The sequence below is a fragment of the Drosophila persimilis genome, unplaced genomic scaffold, assembly GCF_003286085.1.
Source record: "Drosophila persimilis strain 14011-0111.01,24,50 unplaced genomic scaffold, DperRS2 tig00000663-arrow-arrow-pilon, whole genome shotgun sequence".
Lineage (NCBI taxonomy): Eukaryota > Metazoa > Arthropoda > Insecta > Diptera > Drosophilidae > Drosophila > Drosophila persimilis.
In genome coordinates this window covers 940,648-962,070 of record NW_020825331.1, presented here as the reverse complement: position 1 = coordinate 962,070, position 21,423 = coordinate 940,648, and the positions used below count along the sequence as shown (strand labels likewise).

Below are 21,423 nucleotides of genomic sequence, written 5' to 3'. Positions count from 1 at the left end.
CTTAAATCTAATACGCGGACAGTACTCTCACTGCATGAGAACGAGAGATGGAGAGTGGTGGGGGGAAAGCGAGATGGAGAATGGGAAAGCAAGATGGTTAGTGGGGAAGGGGGGGGGGGGGGGGGGGGGGGGGGGATATGCCTGTAGTATTGGGTTACTTTTGGCCGAGTCTCTCGTTGTCTTCCGCATCCGGCAAACGTGCGTAAAGCGACGCGTGTCCGCTTTATGATTAATATGCGCGACAAACCCACGAGAAAAATACACGATAAATGCAAAGGAGACAAGAGAATGGGGCAAAAAAGAGTCGAGAAAGCAGGCGGACAGGGGAGGATGGGTGGCTAAAGAAGAAGCTAAAAGGAAATACAATTCCCAGACACAGGCACAGACGTCCTGTCTCCTGCTCCACCGCCCACACTGCGGATCTGATGACCAGTTGGCGGCAACGGCAGCACAAACACAACGGTAATGATGGAGCTTTTGCTGCATATCTCGGGGGCTGGCTGTCTGTCTGTCTGGCTGGCAGCCGGAATGGAATGCGTGCCAGGAGTGAAAGTGAATTAAAACTGCCGGCAAGTCGAGGATATGTCTCGTCATCGATTGCCACGGCCATCAGGTCTTTAATATTCAGTGGCTGGAAGGGTCTCATCGCAGAAGTAGTTTCTCCAAAGATGAGTCGTTCATGGCGCTTCAAGCGATATTATTTGTGGCTTACCTGCTAAGAGACCGTGAGAGCATGTTGAAAGTGTACCAGGTGGTACGCTTACTCTCTGACGGGTCTTAACTTACGCTCAGCACTGCTGAGAGCGCTTTGAGGCAAAATAAGACCCGAAAAGAAAGCGCGTGGCGGGAGCGGAGCAGCTTGTATAATTTCATCAAGGGTGGAAAGCCTTGTGGATCGTAACAAACAGATCGAGAGCGAGATTGAGAGCGACGCAGCAGACGCAGCAACAGACTGTTACCTCCTGGAGCCCCTGTTAACAGCACTGTTATCTCTATTCGTTGGTCATTCCTAGGCAATCACATTAAAGGCTCCCGTACGGTGATAGTCCGACTTATATGCGTACACATCTGTACACATGATCCGTAACGATTTGTGATTTGCATATACTCCTCTTAACAATTTTCTGAGGATTATCTTAAGCGGAAATCTCTCTCAGACAGGGACTTGGAGTTTCTGCTGCTCCCGTGATGATGGTCCCATCCAGGCGTGCCTTCATTGCGCTTGAGAGAGCACTTCTCTCCCTCTCTATCTTTCTGATTCGGTGGTGACCTCTTGCTCTTGCTGTCGTTGCTGGCTTTTGTGCCTTTGTGCGGCTGCTTGTCTTGGACAAAGGAAATCGGTAGGGTGGTTGGCTGCTGGCTGGTGTGGCTTCCAAAAAGGGAATGCCTGGGCCGGGCAGAGAGGGAAAATGTAAATGATAACGACAAACAAACAAATTAGCACAACTACCGCAGTAGCATTTGTGGGTCCGCCCTCGCCAGCACCAGTCCGCACCCACTATCACGGCTTTCTCTGCTCTGCCTTTCCTCCAGCTCCTGTTGAGGTGTTGCTCCCCTTTTCTCGTGTGTTCGTGTGTGTGTGTGTGTGTGTGTGTGTGTGTGTGCGGCTGTGGCAAAGTGGCACACTAACACCCATTTGCTCACCTTTCAGCCTGGCCCAGTCCTCTCTTTTGGTGTGTCTCCGGCATAACTTTATCGCCTGCATGTCATATTCCATATTCCATTGTACTATTTGCTGTCATACGTAATGAAAAGGAGCGCACATTTGTTAAAGAGCAAACGAGCGCGCAAATGAACGTGCGAACTGACCCAGGACCAGGCCAAAGCCCAGGCCGGGGGTTTCCTCCCCACCACCATCATCGTTTCCATCATCCATTCCTGGCCCAGAGATGGTCAAGTGAGCCGGCCAGCCCCAAGAGACTCGGTGGGTTATTTAGCAAAAAAAAAGCTATGGCTTAAGGCTCTTCAAATGGAACCCTTGATGGAAATGTCCTCTGGCATGTTCAAAGGTGGCATGATCGAAGAGCACAACTGTACGGGTTTTAAAGAGTCTCCTTAAAGAGAGCTTTAAGGCTTGAAAGTACAGTCTCGTCCAGAGAGAAGAGGGCTCTAAAGGGGGCTCCTCAAATCCAAGCTGTGGGCTTCCTTCGCTTATGGAATACTGTGCAACCCCAGGCTCACCAGCCTTGCTATAACAGAGCTCTATCGTGTCACGAGCTCCCCTCTGGGCAGGGCAGTTGAAAGTACAGTCTCGCACAGAGAGAAGAAGGTTATAAAGAGAGCTCCTCAAATCCAAGCTGTGGGCTTTCTGCAACCCCTGGCTCACTAGCCTCGCTTGCTAGCGCCGATAGAGCTCTATCACGTGTCACGAGCTCCCCTCTGGGCAGTGCAGGGCCTGCTGCTGATGTTCGTTCGTGTCCTCTGTCCTCTGTCCTTTTCTCCACTCCTTCGACCCGACCCGCTCCGCTCTGCTCTGTTCTGTTCTGTTGCTTGTTGTTTTGGCCAGTGCGGTCAGCTCCGCACCCAGCTGCGCCTGGCACTGCCTCTGTCTCTGCCTCTGCCTCTGCACCTGGCCCCCTTTGCAATTCTTGTGCCCGTTTTTGCACCTTTTGTTATACTATTTGCTTTTTTTTTTTTTGCTTCTCCTGCAGCCCACAAATACCCTTACATATTAGAGGGGACACTCGTGCCTTTGGCAGAGATTGGACAGGCGGCGCGGAGGAGGACGCTTTCACTTGGCCATCACGTACGGCAAACATACGAATAGCGTCGCTTTGGTCGGGGCTGGGCGGGGGAGGGGTCTGGTCTGGCCTGGTCTGGCCTGGTCTGGCCTGGCCTGGACACTTCTGGGCCCCACTGTACACAGTGGCAGCAAAAGTGCAAATGTCATTCGATGCCTGCCGCATTTAAAGTATTACGGAATTAACATTTCTTTGTGTTGCTCCTCGTCCCTCTCCTCACTCCTTTGGAGTTGTGTGTGCGTACAAAAATTGTGCTTCCTTTTGTGCCGTCGCTTCACATTTTTCATTAGTTTAGTGGGTTTGTGGCACATGACAGTCACAGTCGGGCCGGGCCAGGCTGGGGCCAAGAAGCAGCCATCGCCCAGGACTCCATACAGGGCGAGAGAGAGAGAGAGAGAGAGAGAGGGGGGGCAGAGAGGGAGACTAACGATGCGCGCTGTTCATGCCTCAGTCTCAGAGTCTCAGTCTCTTGGTGTCGTGGCCTCTTGCCATACCCTAGAGTCGCAGAGTCTCCCCGAAATCGGAGGCAGGCCGCGCCACAAGGGCATCCAGCCTGAGTCTGGATCCTTGGAATAGCAGTATCTCCGAAAATATCCATAGGCATAGGTCTTGAATAGAGCATTGCCTGGTCGTTTACTCGTGTACTCCCTGGGATTTCGTGGCTGTTGTCGTTGTCGTTGTATTATTTCACTCTTTGACTTCAGTTTTCTTCCGTGGTGTGCTGCATATTTCAAAAAATGATTCAAATTTGTGCTGCCAGCAAAAAAGAAGCAACAAAATCCAAATGAAGCAGAAGAAAAGAATGAAATTGTTGTCCCTAATTCAAAGTGGAGCAATGTGTGGGTGCCAGGGCATACCGATGGGTACAAGCCGGACTTGGGGTGTCTTTAATTGAAACATCATTTAAGGCTGCAGCAAATCTGGCCGGTAACTTCCTCCAGACTCTGGGGAACGGCGACATGTGAGCCCCTGTCAATGGGCCTCTGAATATCCTCTGCAGATTGCAAGGTATCGCCATACCGGACCTTCGCTGCGGAAGTATCTCTTTCGGAGCCATCGTCTCACCTTATGGCTGGGGCTCCATTGATGTAGATCTCCCAACAGGCTGGATAAATGTGCCCTCCATTGACACATCAGCCACGTATTCGTGGAGACTCTCGAATGTGTTGCCCCTTGAGGTGCGGAGACGTCCTACACACAATGTCCATCCGCACTTGTCGGTCATTCTCTTCGGTGCTGTACGGATGATACAATCGGAACTGTGTACTGGGGCACCGGCTGACCATTTACGATGACAATCTGTTCCCTGAAACGGCGAACAATCCTCTTATCTAATGGGTATTCAAATTTGAGTCTTATTTCACAGAGAAAGGGGGAGTCTCCCTATAACTTTTCTTAGACTGGATTTGTGGTGGAAGGCCAAATCATAAAAAAAGTGTCCTCAGTCACCTTTCCTTCACCCATTATTTATTTATTTATTTGTTTTCATGCTTTATCCTAGCATTACAAGTTTAAACTTATGTTTATGGCGCTAGTCACGCTGTGTAGACATTTATTTACTTAATTTAATTGTATTTACTTCAAATATTTTATGATATTTAAAATAGGATAACCCCTATCAGACAACAATCCATAAATATACGGTCATCGGAATCGACGCTCGATCATCAGGAGAACAAAGTCGTGTTCGGAGAAGTAAAATATAATTTCTATGGCAATATATTTACATATTTCTTATTTATTATATCTTATTTTATAATATATTTCTAGAGTTTAACAATAAAATTACATCTTAATCTGCAGGGAATTTTATTTAATTTCGATTTGGTTTTCCTTTTACTTGGGTTTAGGAAAGGGAAGGCACTATCCCTATTGCCATAAGTTCCATTAATTGATGACAATTGGTGGTCTTAATTAATACTGATATACATATAAGAGGAGCTCTCTTAAGGGCTAAGATATATACTTACTCCACATCCAATGGAAAGAACCTCTGACTATGGCAGAGCGGGGATTCTCCTCAATCGAATACCGATGAATCCCTGCAAAGGCCATTGGAAGCACTTGAAACGTGTCCCAGCCAATTATGTACCGAGACAGAAGCATCCTTCATCCCCTCACTAGTCTTGACCTATGTACATATGGATGTCCTCCGTCCTTCGTGCTCCGTCCTCCATCCATTCGATGCGGAACCCAGCTCCCAATGCGACAACTTCGACTTCACATAAACAATTGCTTAGCCAAACACTCACTTACTGCTTACTGCTTACTGCTTACACCCATTCCGGATTCCGGACAGATGCCACAGATGACACACACAAGGACACACAGAAGGACACAGGACACAGAGCCAGGTCTAAGCAGATAGATCCTTTGGCCAATCGAGACGAGGGGAATATGTTTTTTTGTTACGTATATTGATTCATAAATATTTCAATACATATCGAACACTCCCTGGGAGTGTGGGGGTGGGAGCAACCAATTTCAATGAATATATCAAACAACTATAAAAATGCCGCAAAGTGTTTTCTTTTGGCCCGAAGCTTACCTTGAGATTTCGCCCCCATCCTTATCCCGCTCCCCATCCCCCTCCCCCGCTAATGCTTATCGGCATCAACAGTTAAAGAAGAAATTCATCCTTTCCATTTTTTTTTTTTAGACAGAATTTTCATTTTTATTTATTTGCGCATATTTGATTTGGCCCCAAACGAAAAAAGCACAAGAATGGATGGAATGGCAAGGAGCCCCGCTATAAAGACGACCATCCGAATACACTGCCGACCCAGGGATGGAATATACCCCCAGAACCTTAATTGAGTGATTTTTTTCTAAGAAAATTTATTTCAAAAATGTTTTAAGAACTATTTTTGGACAAGCCTCTGGAGCGGTTATTCGATGGAGTGTCTGGGATCCCCAACATTGGGTACGCCCTGTGCGCGGCAGGGTATTTTGGGGAAAGAGTTTTTGGTTGCTTCGGCAGCAGGACACTTGAGCTGCAGGATGCTTACGGCTTTTTATGTGCCTTGTTTGGGGTGCTCCCGGCTTGAAGTAGGCGTGTGTCCGAGTGTATCCATAATGCCCTTGCCCTGCCTTCCGTCCTGCCAATAAAAAAAAAAGGACGGACACAGGCGGACTCCGATTTGGATTCAGATTCCCGCCTGCTTACGGCTTACACACAGTTATAAAGCATATATCTTTGGGCCAACCTTTCTCTCTCCGTCTGATTTAAATATCTTCTCGAAGGAGTTGGGAGTCGGAACCGGAGTTGGATTTGTGGGGATTGTGGATTGAGGGGAGGGGGGGTACTGGGGGCTATGCTAAATATTTATGCATGACTGCTTTTCTGTGACATCAAATAAATCACTTTTATAGTTTTTAGGGCTGGAGTTTCTCAATATTCTTTTGGTAGTTTTTTTTTTGAAGGAGGAGGAGGCTGGTGCAATAGCCATATTTATTGAGTTGAACAAATTGCTAGACACAATTTGCATATGCCCACCGATTGAAGAGCAAACAATGCCGGCTTTATTTAACCCTTAAAGACGATCCACTCATCGAATCATGGCATCATCCGCAGTTCCAGATACATACATATATGAATGTGTGTGTGTGTGTGTGTGTGTAGATTGACGGATGGTTAGGTTGATTCATTTCCAGTCGGTCTGTACCTGCTGCTGGCTGTCCATCAGTGCAACGTTGGGAATCCTTGACACTTGACCGAAAACATCAAATCCCCATTAAGCCATAGGGAGGAGAGCGACAGGAACAGCATAGAGCCCTAGGGAAGGCAGGCGCCGGAGCAGGAGCAGCGGCACGAGGCGGTGGAGGGGTGGACTGGATGGAGAGACGGAGTAAATGGCCCAACCTCCAAGCAATGACAGCCACCGAACATCACACAGGATGCGACTCGAGGATGCATCCATTTGTGGCGCAATCGATGCTCAAGCATCATTTGAGCCTATGCACGTAAATACGAGTGGGAGTACAAGTACATATGTATGTATGTACATATGTATGTACATGTAAATATGTATATGTGATCAGCCTCAGCGGAGGGGGGCCCTCTGTTCTGTTCTTATGGCAGAAAATCACTCATCTTTCAACAGGCTTTACCTCTTTTAATGAGTGTAGCACATGATACATATGTATATTTATTATAAACCTGAAAAGAGAAAAGTAGGTTCTGTAATGGCCAGCGAAAAAATTATATAAATAATATTCAGTATATATAATCCTTCGACTTTAATACACTGCAGTCTACCCGTCAAGGGTATTGTGCATATAAGCCATATAGTAACCAATTTATGCTTTCATTCCATATCACTGCTCATCCCCACTGGCGAAAGTGGATGTGTGCTGCACCCATAATATAATTAAAAAGAAAATAAAAGCATAAATGTCAAAGAGCAACAACATTTTCCCCGTCTTTTTTCTCACTTACCCATAATCCTGCTCCGATTCTTACGATTCGTCAGGGTTCCACGAGTTGCAAGCGAAACGCACTATTTATTTGTTATTTATTAATTTAGGCATTCATTTATTAACATGAGGTGTGGCACAAGGGGGCGGAAGAGACAGTCAGATCGGGAGTTTTGGGAATGCCTCACCCTACTATGGACTTCCCTTGGAACGAGAGCACTCATTCCCTTTTGATGCTCTTCTTCACTGCTTCCCTACAACATGGAGTGAGAAAGAGACAAAGCTAGACGAAGCACACACACACACACACAGCTGGAACTCAGACGATCCAACGAAAAAAAGAAGCGGCATAAAGGAACAACTTTTTTCAGATTTTAACATATGAAGAAAATTAATTGAAAACACATACATTTGTATATTTGCATAGATATATCACACATTGATGCACTTTTTCTTCGACGAGCTGCATTTTTGCCGCCATTTTGCCTTTTTCTTCGCCCCCGCCCTTGATCAAAAGCTGGTTTCGGCCTTAAACACACATTTTCTTGCACAAAAACACTTTTTTATCGCCAAACTTCACTACACACCCGCACGACATTTTAGCCATCGAATTTTTCACCATTTTCCGGATTTTCACGGATTGAAACGCGGAGCCGACTTACGAACGCGCGCTTTGACCGACGGAAAAATTACATGGAGAGCGGGGAAATGCGTTCATTCTATGCTCTCCTGCTACTCTTCCTATTTGCTCTCTCTCTCTCTCTCTCGGGTACTTTTGCTTATGCTTAACTTCACTCCTTGTCTTCTTTCTCTGATACTGCAAAGGGAGATCAATTAATTTAATTAAATTGAGCAATTTCGCCTGCAATTTTCGCTTCACCTACACCGCGCACTGTAACTCTCTTACCAGTCTCCCCATCTCACTCCCACTCCCGCACACTTTTGATCACTCTTTGCAGTAGCAGAGGAAGAAGACAAGGAGCATGATGAAATTATACATGGTGGTCCTATTCGGGTCTCTTTTACGCTCCGCACTGGGATTGCTTGGTGACAGACGATAAAAGAGCGCGTTGCGAGAGTGGACCACATTGTGCAATTTCGTTATGAGCATAAGCAGCTGAAGAGAGCGTGGGAGGAGTGATGGCAGTTAGAAAGAGCAGCAGGCAAGGGCGTACCCAGTGGTTAGAAGGGGTGATGCTGGCCGCCCCTTCAGCATGTTTATGTCTTATAATTTTCCCTGCATGTTTAACAAAAATTATTTTCCCTATTAACCATTCTGAATATGTATGTACATGTATCACCATCATCTTACGCGAAAATATCACGACCCCCTTCGCGAAATACTGGGCACGCCCTTGGAAGCAGAATGAGAGATCAAAGAATGAACGCATTTCCCCCGCTCTCAGTCAAATTTTTTCCACCGGTCAAAGCGCGCGTTCGTAAATCAGCTCCGCGTTTAAAGTTCGAGAAAATGCGGAAAATTGTGAAAATCCATCGGGAAAAATGTCCCGCGGGTGTGTAAAGTGAAGCTCAGTTTAGTGATCAGAAATAAATTCACAAAATAAATGTGTTTTAATGCAAGAAAATGTTTTTTTGGCTAATGGCGCAGAAAGAGGCAAAATGGCGGCAAAAATGCATATCCACGAAGGAAAAGTGGCAGCAATGTGTGATATATGTATGTAAAAATATTTAATATACAAACATTTACAAAATAATTATTTTTCCATAAATTATTTTTTTTTCATGTGTTAAAATAAAAATAATGTTCCGTTTTCCGTTTTTTTCGTTCCGTTTTTCGTTTTCGCAAAAGTATCTGAAGAGAGCGTGGGAGAGAGAGAAAATAGGAAGAGGAGCAGGAGAGCATAGAATTTAACGCATTTGCCCCGCTCTCCATTTCATTTTTCCGTCGGTCAAAGCGCGCGTTCGTAAGTCGGCTCCGCGTTTCAATCCGTGAAAATCCGGAAAATGGTGAAAAATTCGATGACTAAAATGTCGCGCGGGTGTGTAGTGAAGTTTGGCGATAAAAAAGTGTTTTTTTGCAAGAAAATGTGTGTTTAAGGCCGAAACCAGCTTTGGATCAAGGGCGGGGGCGCAGAAAGAGGCAAAATGGCGGCAAAAATGCAGCTCGTCGAAGGAAAATTAAATCAATGTGTGATATATCTATGCAAATATACAAATGTATGTGTTTTCAATTAATTTTCTTCATATGTTAAAATCTGAAAAAAGTTGTTCCTTTATGCCGCTTCTTTTTTTCGTTGGATCGTCTGAGTTCCAGCTGTGTGTGTGTGTGTGTGCTTCGTCTAGCTTTGTCTCTTTCTCACTCCATGTTGTAGGGAAGCAGTGAAGAAGAGCATCAAAAGGGAATGAGTGCTCTCGTTCCAAGGGAAGTCCATAGTAGGGTGAGGCATTCCCAATACTCCCGATCTGACTGTCTCTTCCGCCCCCTTGTGCCACACCTCATGTTAATAAATGAATGCCTAAATTAATAAATAACAAATAAATAGTGCGTTTCGCTTGCAACTCGTGGAACCCTGACGAATCGTAAGAATCGGAGCAGGATTATGGGTAAGTGAGAAAAAAGACGAAATAAATTATTTGTTAAAACTAGGTATGTCTGTCTGTCCGTTCCGATGAGCGCCTAGATCTGAGAGGTATAAATGTGGAGGTCACGTTCCCCCTTGTTTTTTATATATTTTTCCAATATATGTATGTCTTGTGGAGTAAATAAGTTTTTAGCCGCCGATCGGTTGTACTGCAAATAATTTCGAAGGCATACCCAAAGAGAGCAACCCCCCAGCACAGCCGATTGGTGGGTGGGTGGGGGGTGGATTGCAGCTGGGATGGATGTGGGGAGACACCTCTTGCAACATGCCGCAAGCCGGCAAACTGCAAACTTAACAGCAGCAGCGCAGCCGGCGTCGGCAAAGCCGTTGCGGCAGCAGCCGACAGTCGCGTCACAACGAAAGCTCCAGCCGAGAGAGTACCGCAAAAAGAGAGCGGCACTCGCTCTCCCTCTCTCTCTGTGGAAAGCTCTCCGCCGCTGCTGCTGCTGCTGCTGCTGCTGCTGCTCTTGTTCCTGTTCCTGCTCCTGGATGCTGTTCCTGCACATTTGCTTCCGGTTGCAGCATATGCTGCAGCTGCTCCTGGTGCCTCTCCTGCTCCTGCCTCCTGCCTCCTTCCCCTTTCCCCTTGCCTGTTCCTGCTGCTGCCTTTTGCTCCTGCAGGCTGAAAATGTTGTAACTTTGCAGCTTATCCTGGAAATTACGTAAGCAGCAGCGCAGGGAGCAGCAGAGGAGAGGTGGAACGGTGGAGCGGTGGAGCGGTGGGCTGGGTCTCTGCCACTATGACTACTGCAATGCTGTCGCAATGAATAAGGCGGCAAATCAAAACAAAACTAAATGAAAAATAAATCGACGACAGGCCAAAGGAGAGACCTGCCGCAGAGAGAGTGAGAGAGGGAGAGGGAGAGTGAGCAGGGCAGAGCGGAGCGGAGCAGGAGAGGGAATGCAATGAAGCAGCACAAACACAGAAATTAGGAGAAGACAACGACGACATCGTTGCACCTTTTGGCTAATGTTGTGGCAGAGGAGAAGGGACGGTAGACGATGATGACGACGATGCTGGTGGTTAAAACTTGGCTTGGCTTCTCCTCTCTCTCTCTCTCTCTCTCTCTCCCTTGGGAGGAGGCTTATGTATGTGTCTGTCTGTCGTTTTGGCAATGGCCACGTGCACTTCATGAGTGTGCCTCTGCGTCTCTCTGCGTGCGTGTGTGTGTGTCTCTGTGTCTCTGTGTGTGTGTGTGTTTATGGCATATTAACGCTTGCAACCTGCCGGCGGAGGCGGTGGCGGTGGAGGCGGCGGTGGCGGCGGCGGCGGCGGCGGCGGCGGCGGCGGCGGCCCGTATGTGTGTGTGTGTGTGTGTGTGTGTACATGGAGTGCCAGCCAAAAAGGATAATGACACTTGGCGCGCGTTTACCGTTGCTTGCCAAGCTTAAAGCTGCCGGCCACACCAACACTTTTCCACCGACAAGACATGCAAAAAACTGATTTTGAATTTCATTAATTTAATCGAATTTTCTAATTTTTAAAACTTTATATTTTTAATTATTTTATTTAATTATTAAGTATTTATTTATTATTATATTATTATTATTATTATTATAAATATTTTTATTACTTTATTATTTACATTTTTTATTTAATTTTTTTTTTATATTTATAATCCTTACCAACCAAAATTCTTCCTGAAATTCTACTGAAAATCACTCTATTTTTATATTCTCACAGTTTTAAAAATTATTGATTATTTTCATATCTTTAAATCTTTTATTTATTTATTATAAATTTTTATTTATTTATTTTTTTATTATAATTATTTGTTATTTATTTATTATTATATTATTATATATTTTAAGCTTACTTTTTTCCTGATATTTATAATCCTTACCAACCAAAATTTTCCCAGAAATTCTAATAAAAATCTATTTTTTTCTATAATTAGTATTGTAATATTTATAATGGAAATCAGAAAAATACATGGGTTTTCCCCACCAAAATTCTGCCAGAAATACAACTAAAAAAAAATCACTTAATTTTTATTTTCTCACAGTTTTAAAAATGATTGATTATTTTTTGAGGAAAAGCAGCTGTGAAAAACGCAACGTATCTCTGTCGGTGTGCGTGTGTGTGCGTGTGTGTGTGCGTGTGTGTGTAAGGAAGTTGTCATTGCGATGCGATAACCCTGATAAGATCCTTCGGTATATAGACAAAAGCTCAAAAGTGCACTCCTTTTTGGCCAGCGATAATTGTGGAGGTAGAAAACTTTTAAAGCCAGAACGTGGTTAAGAAAATCCGTTGAACCGCTCAAATAGAAAAACCAAAAAAACAGACCTTTTTTTAAAAGTTATTTTGGGGTACTTGTTGACATTTTTATGGGCAGTAATGCGAGGGAAAATGGGGCTGTATTGGAAGTGTGGTGTAAGGCACAGAAAAAGGCGTTTAGGAACTCGTAAGATAAATCCCTCTGCGGATGTCCCTTAAGCTAATAGCATGTAATATTTATAAACACCTAAATTTAACCGACTTTTAACTTGTCTTCTTTCCTCCTTTTCTTCTTTTGTAACTAAGTTCCAGATAATTGTTGATTAATTAAATAAATATAGTCCGTTCCTCCTCGTTTTTTATTTGTTTTAAGGAAATATTTGGCATATTTTCCCAAACAAATCCCTGCCTCAAGAGCATAGGTCTCTAAAGACCACGAGATGACAGGCGAAATCGTTTAGTAGGGGATTATCATAGTGTCGCGGAACGGGTGCCGCGATTCGAGTACCTTTCGCGCCTTTCCCGAATCTCTGGCTGGCATCTTTTAGATTTGAAATGCATTTTCGGCAAGCGTTTATTTAATTACTTTGTGGCGCGTGTTTCCATGGGGCATGCTTCCGATACGAAATCATTCGCAAAGTTTTGATTGTAACCACTCGAGCACCCCCGACTCTCTAGCCGTGACGCTGGTGCTATCTTGTTAATTGTGCCGCCGCTCCGATTGCGATTCTCAAGTGGCTCCAATGCTGGGGCACCTTTGCAGTTTGCCGTCGACTTAATTAGTTTGTTATCCTCACCCACTAACATCCCTGTACCCTGTCCCGCCCCCGCCACCGCCCCCTCCGTCTAGCCTGCTTGGTCTTGGCCGCGTCTCGTGTCCTGTCCTCGACGGAAGTGGTTTCACAATGGAACTTAATGAGTATAAGCGGAAATTTAATCAGCAGTATAAATAATGAAATGACAGCTGAATGGTTTGTCTCCCTCCCACCCCCCCTCGCTGGCTGGCTGGCATGGCATCCACTTGGCATCCACTGCTCCTGGTTGGGGTTTCATTTTACACTAAATGAATCAAAACTCATTTGCTTCGCTTGTTGACTGACAATTGTTTGTGGGGTCTAAAGGATGGGTCCGGGCTGGTCCGGGCTGCTCCCGGCTGCTCGGTTGTTGGTCAATCAGTACCCGGGGATTAGTTATGCGTCCATCTGGATGGATTTCAAGGTAAATGTAAGAGGACTGCTATTCCTTATAAGCCAGAGATCCAATAGGTAGCCAATACACAGAGGGAGTGCATCTGGAACCCTTTGGGAGGGACGGGGGACGTTTTTGGAGCTCCTGAGGAACTTCCGGGCGGAGGGCATATCCTGCAACGATCGGTTGTTGCCTCCCTGCCAGCTTTTTCCCGCTTAGAGTACGCCGTACTCCGATTGTTGGCCCGTTTCTCCCCTAGTGGGAGTGGCAGGCAGGGGCGTGGCACCCCATGTGTGCGTGTGCGGCGGAGCGTGCAATTTGAATTGAACTTTTAGCAGGGAAATAAACTTGTATCCTGCCCGCAGGGAAGGAGGAATTTAATTTTCCAATTCATAAACAATTTCTGCAATAAAAGCCAAACCAATGCCACAAAAAAGGGTCCAAAATAGACGAAAAACAAGAGCTCAAGGACTACGACCAGGACTACGAGTATCCTTAAATGCTACCATCTATGTGGATCTCATTTCGGTGGACTATGCGAGTAGATACATGGTTCCAGTGGCTCCACCCTGAGGGGGCTAACTGGAGGCGCCTCTACAAAGTCTACACATAAGTCCCTATATTCTGGTTGAATTTTCCTAGCTGGAAAACGGTCTTGGTCTAGGGATTTATGAAGTATCTTTGCGCTGAAGTATCTGTAGATCGGTGCACATGTGTATTTCTTATATTTAAGAGCACATCGCAGGTCGTTGCCTTTTGTAATCATTTAAATGAACGAATTATAAATTACCCCAATAATGAGCCTCAGGACCAGGACGAGGACAAGGAAAACGGCCAGGAGTCAGTGCAGGCATCACGTACACACACACACACACACACACACACAGACACATAGAAATACATCAAATATACATAGTGTGTGTGCATATAAAATATGTACAATATATTATATATATTGCGGCGATTGCATCGCAATGACAATTTTGGCTCATTATAAATTTCCCTTAATTTTAATGCAAAATGTTTCTGGCGCAGTCTGCCTCTGCCTCTGCCTCTGCCTCTCTCTCTCTCTCTCTGGCACAGTGCCTTACATTTAATGCATCCGACTACGACTGCGACTCCGTCTCGCCTCCCTTCGAGTTGCATTCAACTGCAGCATCCACACACACACACAGAGAGACTGAGAGAGAGAGAGAGATGGAGATGGAGCCCTCCATCCCGGCTCTGTCTGAGTCTGTGTGTGCTGTAGGTAATCATGTTGCTGACAGCATTGTTGCCACACAGTCCCGCTACCCTAGGATTTGGGGGGGGGGGGACGCCCAAAACGGTGGCCAACTAATCTCAAAAGCCCAGATGGCAGGCTGGCACTCCAGAAGCCTTGGCGATTCAACAAAATCATCGAAACATCACTTTACGTTCTTCAAGGACATCTAACAAGCTTCAAACTCCCATCTTCTGGGCTGAATCGATACCGATAGACTGCTGCATGGATGCTGTGCTCTCCAGAAGACCCTGTCCTGTGGGAGCTCTGGGAAATTTCTGTTCCTTTAAGGGTACCTTTTAGGGTACCTTTTTCGGCTTCCGGCTAGGGTATTCGAGGCAACGAATCGGCGTGCAGTCCAGTCTTCATGTTGCATGTTAAATTGTTGCACGACAATGAGCAAGATGGTGCTGTCGCCGCCAAAAAAAGAGCACATGCCGCGCACAAAAGCTTGGAGGCGGGGAGGCGGGGAGTCGGGGAGGCACATGCACATGCCACGTAGTTATGCATATATCGTCTGTCCGGGTGGCCCCTGCCCCCTGGACGGGTGTTCCAGGCAATTCACAAATTGAACGAACGAAATCACATTAGCCCCAACGTCAGCCCCAAGTCCCAGCTCCGGCATCAACTCCAGATATGTCTGGGCCGTGGCTGTCCTTTCAGCATCTTTGCAGCGAGCAGCTCCTTGGGGAGGCCCCAACCCAGAGCCGGAGCCGGAGCCGGAGTCGGCAAATGGAAATGGAAATGGAGCCAGAGCCAGAGCCAGAGTCGGAACGGTACCGATACCGGTAGCGGTATTATTTTTGGCCGAACACGTACTCAGCCGCTGGCATTGGCCAATTGGCCTGCTCTTGGTCGAGGACCTGCTCCGGCAGCCATGACGACGTGCTGCAGCAAAAGTTTTCCTTGTCTATTGATTTGAATTTGAATTTTTCGCCTAATTGCAAAAAGTGTGCACAAAGTGAAGCAAGCAAAAGATGGAGACGCAAAAAACCGACATAACAAGCGAAAGGACATGCAAAGGACACACCCAGCCGTACACCCCAGGCCGCACGGGCAGCTGCTCGAGGGGGGGGGGGGGGGGGTCCTGCAGCAAGGATCTACCCCCTAGCCGAGTTGGAACTGCAGGATCTGTACTACTTGGAGACTTGGCTGGGAGAAGGGATTGCAGGACTCAAGGGGAAACCCCTAAAACAACACAGCCCCCCCCCCCCCCCCCTCCCCCTGGGGTGTATCTGTGTGGGTGTAAATACGTCAACAATTTTGTGCAAAGAAGGATTTCAATTTCCTTTAAGCGGAAGCGCGCTGTCAGTTTCGCATTTTGCGCCACAAATCATCAACTCTATCTGTCCCTGGCTCTGGGCTCGGTAGCCCCCCCCACCCCCCCCCCCACAGGGAGGTTAGGAGATGGATGGAGAGCAACACATCATCCATCCATCCATCTAACAATAAGCGTCCAGCAACAGTCCCAGTCCCGTGCCCCTGCCCCTGCCCGTGCCCCTGCCCCTGCCCGTGCCCCTGCCATCCATCTAGTCCGATCCATCAGTCAGGGAACCCCCCCCGGCCCCTTGTTTGCACTGGGCTATTTCGTTTTTCGCCGAAAAGCAAACGATAGTCAAACATCGAATGTTATTTACCTTCAATTATGCGACAGGTGTGGACCTTCTTTGGAGTTAATTTATTTGTGGAATGATTGCACAAAATGCATGTTTTTCGGTGCCACGGACTAGTCCTGTTTGGCCGGTGACCGGGCCACTGGCTCCATGATTTGTGGGCACTCGATGCGAGCGTCGATCGGCGAGGAGCTGCTGACGGTCGTCAGGCTGTGATTGCGGCAAACCGGCATGGAGGACAGGTCGTCCTCAGAGTCAATGTCGAAGTCGATGTCGATGTCGCCCACCATGAACTCCTCCTGGATGCCATCGGACGCACACTCTACCTGCGGCTCTTGGTGGAGACTCGGCGTTTGCTGCTCTTCGGGTGCCACAGACATCTTATCCTAGATAGATCTCAACATATGTAGCCTACAATTTTGTTCCACAGAATAAACCAAAATTATGAATCGAAATTGTAAGCTAAGAGACTTGACAGTGCTCCCAACGAATGTTTGTCGAGGCCACCCTTCGGAGAGATGGTCGGCTGGATGGGTACTACAAAATCGATTTGGCAGACCATCCTCGGGCCTCACCGAGACACCCAGACATCCAGACACTCAGACACTGTCAACAGACAAGTTCGCCTAGAGCTCCAGGACCGGGACCAGGACCGGGACCGGGACCGGGACCGGGACCGGGTCTGGCAGTGCGTTAATTGATTGTTCGGCCAACCCGTCATTATCGGACGCTTGCCAACTGGCTGGCTGGATGGATGTGCGACGAGATCTGGATTGGGGCTGGCTGCACCAAAAGGAGTCTCAGAAATCTCCACGCCCTGAGCCCCCAATAGTTACACTTGGCCTGCAATATTTGTGCCTTAAATGGTGGGGTTTTTGCCTCAATTTTTACCAAATATTTGATCTGAGTTTCTGATGTATTAAAATCGCGTGGCAGTCCTCCTTTTATGAAGTTTCGTTTGCATATTTCGTAGTTCGCTTCGTTTTTCGTTGTTCCGCTCATCCGAAAGTGATGATTGGGCATTTATTTTGAAGTGCTTTAAATGTGGGCCATATTAAAAATACTTTTAAATACATTTATGCCTAAATTACAGTGAATTCTATTAAATTTGCACTTCCGCTCATTCGAAAGTGATGATTGTTTGTTTATTTCCAAGTGCTTTAAATGTGGGCCATATTAAAAATACTTTTAAATACATGTATGCTTAATTCAAAGTGAATTCTATTAAATTTGCACTTCCGCTCATCCGAAAGTGATGATTGGTTATCTATTTTCAATTGTTTCCAATATGGGCCGCATTAAAAAGTCTTTCCAGTACTATTTATGCCTAAATCAAAGCTAATTCTATGTAAAAACTATGCAATTCCTTTGTTTTCACTCTGCCAATTATCTCTCCGTGTATCTTGCACTTTTTCTAATATTTGACACTATCTTTTTGCACACATCGGAGCCGAAAGGTGAAACGTTCTTTCAGATGCGAGTCTATGCAGAGATATGGGCCACACTTGGATATACGTACGTAGGCATTGATTGTCCGTCCGGTTCGGTTCTGTTCTGTTCAATGCAATCGCTGCACTTTAAGCGGGCAAAGTTTTTGGTTCGCTTCGTTTCGGTTTCATTCTCTTTCTGGTACTGGTTCTGGTTCTGGTTCTGGTTCTGGTCTTTTTTTGTTTTTGGCCTATATAGAGCCACGGATATGAAACGGGAGCGATGCTCCTCGTTCTCTCTCTTTTACACCATCTATGCCGGGTCTCTGTCTCTGTCTCTGTCTCTTTCACTGTCTATCCGCATCTGTATCTCGGTCCCTGTCTCACCGCAGTTGAACTTTTTTAATACGCAACACGAGTGACCCGCTTGCGGACAATTGGAATTGTAACTTTTGATTAAATTCGTTGCAATCGGCCAGAACTCCTGCGCCTCAAGGCGGTGCGGGGCGGGGCCGGGGCCGGGCCGGGGCCGGGCCAGGAGGATGAACTTTTTGCGCTGGTTTTTCAATTGCATTTGATTACCTTGTTGCGTGGGCGGATGTCTACTCGAATGCTTGTTGCTCGGACACACATTTCATCGGGATTTCAATATACCCGCAGTGGCAGTCCATCGATCCCCAGGGCCCCCAAAAACTTGTGTTTGGCCAACACTTGTGAAATCAATTCCAAAACTATGCATGGAAATATTTTCCATTTTCCATTTGCCATTTGCCATTTGCCATTTTCCCTTCTCTATCTGTATCTCTTTATTTTTATTATAATATTTATGCATCGAAAATTTGCACAAAATACGAAAATTCTACAAAAAACAATTTGTCCATAAATATATTTTGTGTTTTGTACTTGATATCTGTGTGTCCCCCCCCCCCCCCCCCCCACACTCCCCCCTCCTCCACCGAGTGGCCCAAGCAAATATTTGTTTTCAAAATTCAACAAAAGAGCAGACCAAAAAATAGAGCATATAAATATTGAAGTGCGGCCGGGTAAAAATTAAAATTAAAATAACAAAAAAAATGAAAAAAATTATGAAAAATTGGGTAATTAGTATTTTTGGGAAATATTTGCAGGCGAGAGTCCCAGCACTGAAGGATGTCCTCGAGGCAGCCCAGGAGTGCCCATCGGGCGTCCAGTCGCATGCCCTCAAAGGGTGCTCGCAAAGACAGCAGATCGTGTCCAGAAGAGGGCCTCCACTTACCCCGAAGATGAGCTGCCAAAAGGACCTACCCTTCCCTCAAATGAATACCACATTTCAGGGCCTAATTTGTTTCCGAAACAATACCAAAATATATTGATGGGCAGCATGGCTTCTCCGAAAGTGCCACGTCCTTCCATCCGGCTGGAAAATAAACAATTTACATTTCTAAGAATTTGATTGGGCTTTCGGTTGGTGTCCAGGACTGTGGCCGCTACTGGAATTGCACTTGAACGGCGATGAGGCTGGTCTCTGGGCCGCCGTTGCGGGCGGTCATGCGCTGGAGCTGTGCGTGGGGCACCACCACGGTGCAGGGACTACGGAGCATGGTCGCCAGGTCCTTGGGGTCGCAGATGTCGTGGGTCTGGCCGGTGAGCACCGTGAGGGTGTCGGCCATGTGGGCGCGCGGCGACCACACGGAGAGGGTGCCGTACAGCCGAAGGTCGGCCTGACGGAAGCTGCTCAGCCAGAAGAGCAGAGCGTCCTCCACGTCGTCGGAGTTGGAGTCGGAGTTGGAGTCGGAGTCGTTGGAGAACCGTGCGCGGGCTGCCATGACCAGCACGGGCAGCACGTCGCCCCTCCAGCCGGCCTGGGCGTGGGCGATCTTGTCCTTCACCTCGTACAGCTGGAGGCAAGTGGCCTCGTTGAGCGGCAGCGCCTTGGGGTCCATGTAGAGGGTCTCGCTCTGTCGCAGGCCGACTGGCTTCGCCTTCAGGCCCGGATGGTCGCTCAACAGATGCTCGTTGAGCTCCGAGGGGAAGCACGTTTTGGGGCAGTGCAGGTCGGGGCACGGCATCGGCTCCTTGGGGTAGAGGGGCTGCTTGGGGGCCGTGTCCTCGAACAGGTGGGCCTTGCTGGCGAGGGCCCCGAGCAGCTCCTTGTCCGTGAAGGACACCGGGTGGAACTGATCCTCCGCCTGGAGGGCCTTCGTCGTGCAGTCCGTGTGCTTCATCCCGCGAAGGGCCTTGCGGGCGGCATGCCCGATGGACTGGTAGCTGCACCGCTTCACCGTCGACACCGTCTCGACCAGGTGCCGCAGCTGCTCCACTGTCGAGAGGAGACGTCCGCCTCCGCCTCCGCCTCCAGCTTCGTGCTCTGTCTGGCTGGCCTTGTCCTTGTAGAGCGACTGCTCCAGGAGGAACTCCACGACGGAGTCCAGCAGCGGGGCGATTCCCGCCGCCGCGGCAGGGGCCAGCGATGGGCCGTCCCCGTCGTTCAGGGCCTGCACTCGCTTCTCCACCAGCTCGCGCAGCTCCAGCTGGGTCTTCTTGAGCTGATGATTGACGTCCAGGCGAATGCTGGCCAAACGGCTCATGGCCTTCCGCTTGCACTTCAGTCCGGGCTGCAGCGAGTAGCGCTTGAGGGGGATTTTAAAGGATGTTCTGGGAGTACAGGGCTTGACACTGTCCCCGCCACTGGTCGCGCGGTCGAAGGCGAAGGACTCCGTCACGGAGACAACTGGGTACTCCGCATCGGTCTCCGCTTCCGGCTCTGGCTCCGGCTCCGGCTCCGGCTGCTTGCCCCCCCGCTGACCCTTTGTCGGCTTGGGGTGGGCTTCCTTGGCCTTGCCCTCCAACATCTTGACGCGCTGCATGACCGGAACCAGCTGGTCCTGCCCATCGCCAAACCCATCCCCAGGCTCTGGCTCTGGCTCTGTTTCGCCCTTGGAAATCTGTCCATCCTCCATCCCGCCGCCGTGCAATCCCTGTCGGAGTGAGGCGTGTATTAGCCCCCAGACAGGACCCCCAGGGATTCCCCCTCACTTACCTCGTGTTCCTCGGCCGCATCGGACTTGTGTGGCTCCGCCAGCGCGGCCTCGTCGTCCTCCTCCAACTGGCGGAAGAACCTCACGTTGTGGCAGATGCTGCAGGTGTCGAAGATCCAGCGCCGTTCGCCCACCACCTCAGCGCCGGTGGATGTGCGCCGCAGCTCGTACGTGGGAGCCCCGCTCAGGGTCGTCTTCCTGCAACCGCAGTGCTCGCACTCGTACATTTCTATCGATTTCGTTTCCGTTCCGTATTTGCAAAACAACAAATATATTTTATGTGAGTTCAACTCTTGAACGTACGGCCCCGGTGTCGGTACTGACTGTTCCTGATACTGTCTCCCCCGGACAGGTATTGCTCTGCCCTCTGCGATGCTCCTTTGTTTGGGTTTTGCTCGTTTTTTCGGCGCTTCACAGGCGGCGGCGAGGTGACGTCGGAAAACCTAGGGCTAGGGCTAGTGTGATGGGGAGGGGGGGCTTCGAAAAGCACGCCTGATACTCGTTTTGCGCCCAACAATGCTCGTTGTGTTTCACTCGCTGCATTTCACTCGCTGTATTCTACTCGCTGTGTTTCACTCGCTGCATTTCACTCGCTGAAGTGACCAAAGAGAGATATTCTCGTTGGTCTTGCGGCTTCTGTCGCCGGCAGGACTTGAACCTCTGCCTGCCTTCGTCCGAGAGTCGTTCAGTCTCGTCCCTGGGCCAGGCTTTGAGAGTGATTCAAGGCCTACTGTTCGGATGGCCGACAGCCGACAGTCTGCGACCATCTCATGCGATTACGGGCTACCCCTGCAGGGTATCCACCAGATCGCTATCCTGCCGCCTCCCTCAAGACCACTCCTTTCCCGATTTGCATGGCGTTCGATTAGAATTTGTCATCGAGGCAGGGCTGTAGCTCAAAAATAAACTAGAAGCAAGACAACCAGGCTTCCGATGATA

General features: G+C 48.0%; 1 protein-coding gene across 1 annotated transcript; it reads right to left on the bottom strand.

Moving 5' to 3' along the window:
- Positions 1 to 18,933: 18,933 nt before the first annotated feature.
- LOC6599454 lies at positions 18,934 to 20,820 on the bottom strand. Its single transcript, XM_002024482.2, has 2 exons — positions 20,487 to 20,820; positions 18,934 to 20,424 (listed from the first exon to the last, which is right to left on the bottom strand). The coding sequence occupies exons 1-2, from the start codon at positions 20,709 to 20,711 to the stop codon at positions 18,934 to 18,936; spliced, it is 1,716 nt and encodes a 571-aa protein (XP_002024518.2). The 5' UTR covers positions 20,712 to 20,820.
- Between the last annotated feature and the right edge of the window lie 603 nt (positions 20,821 to 21,423).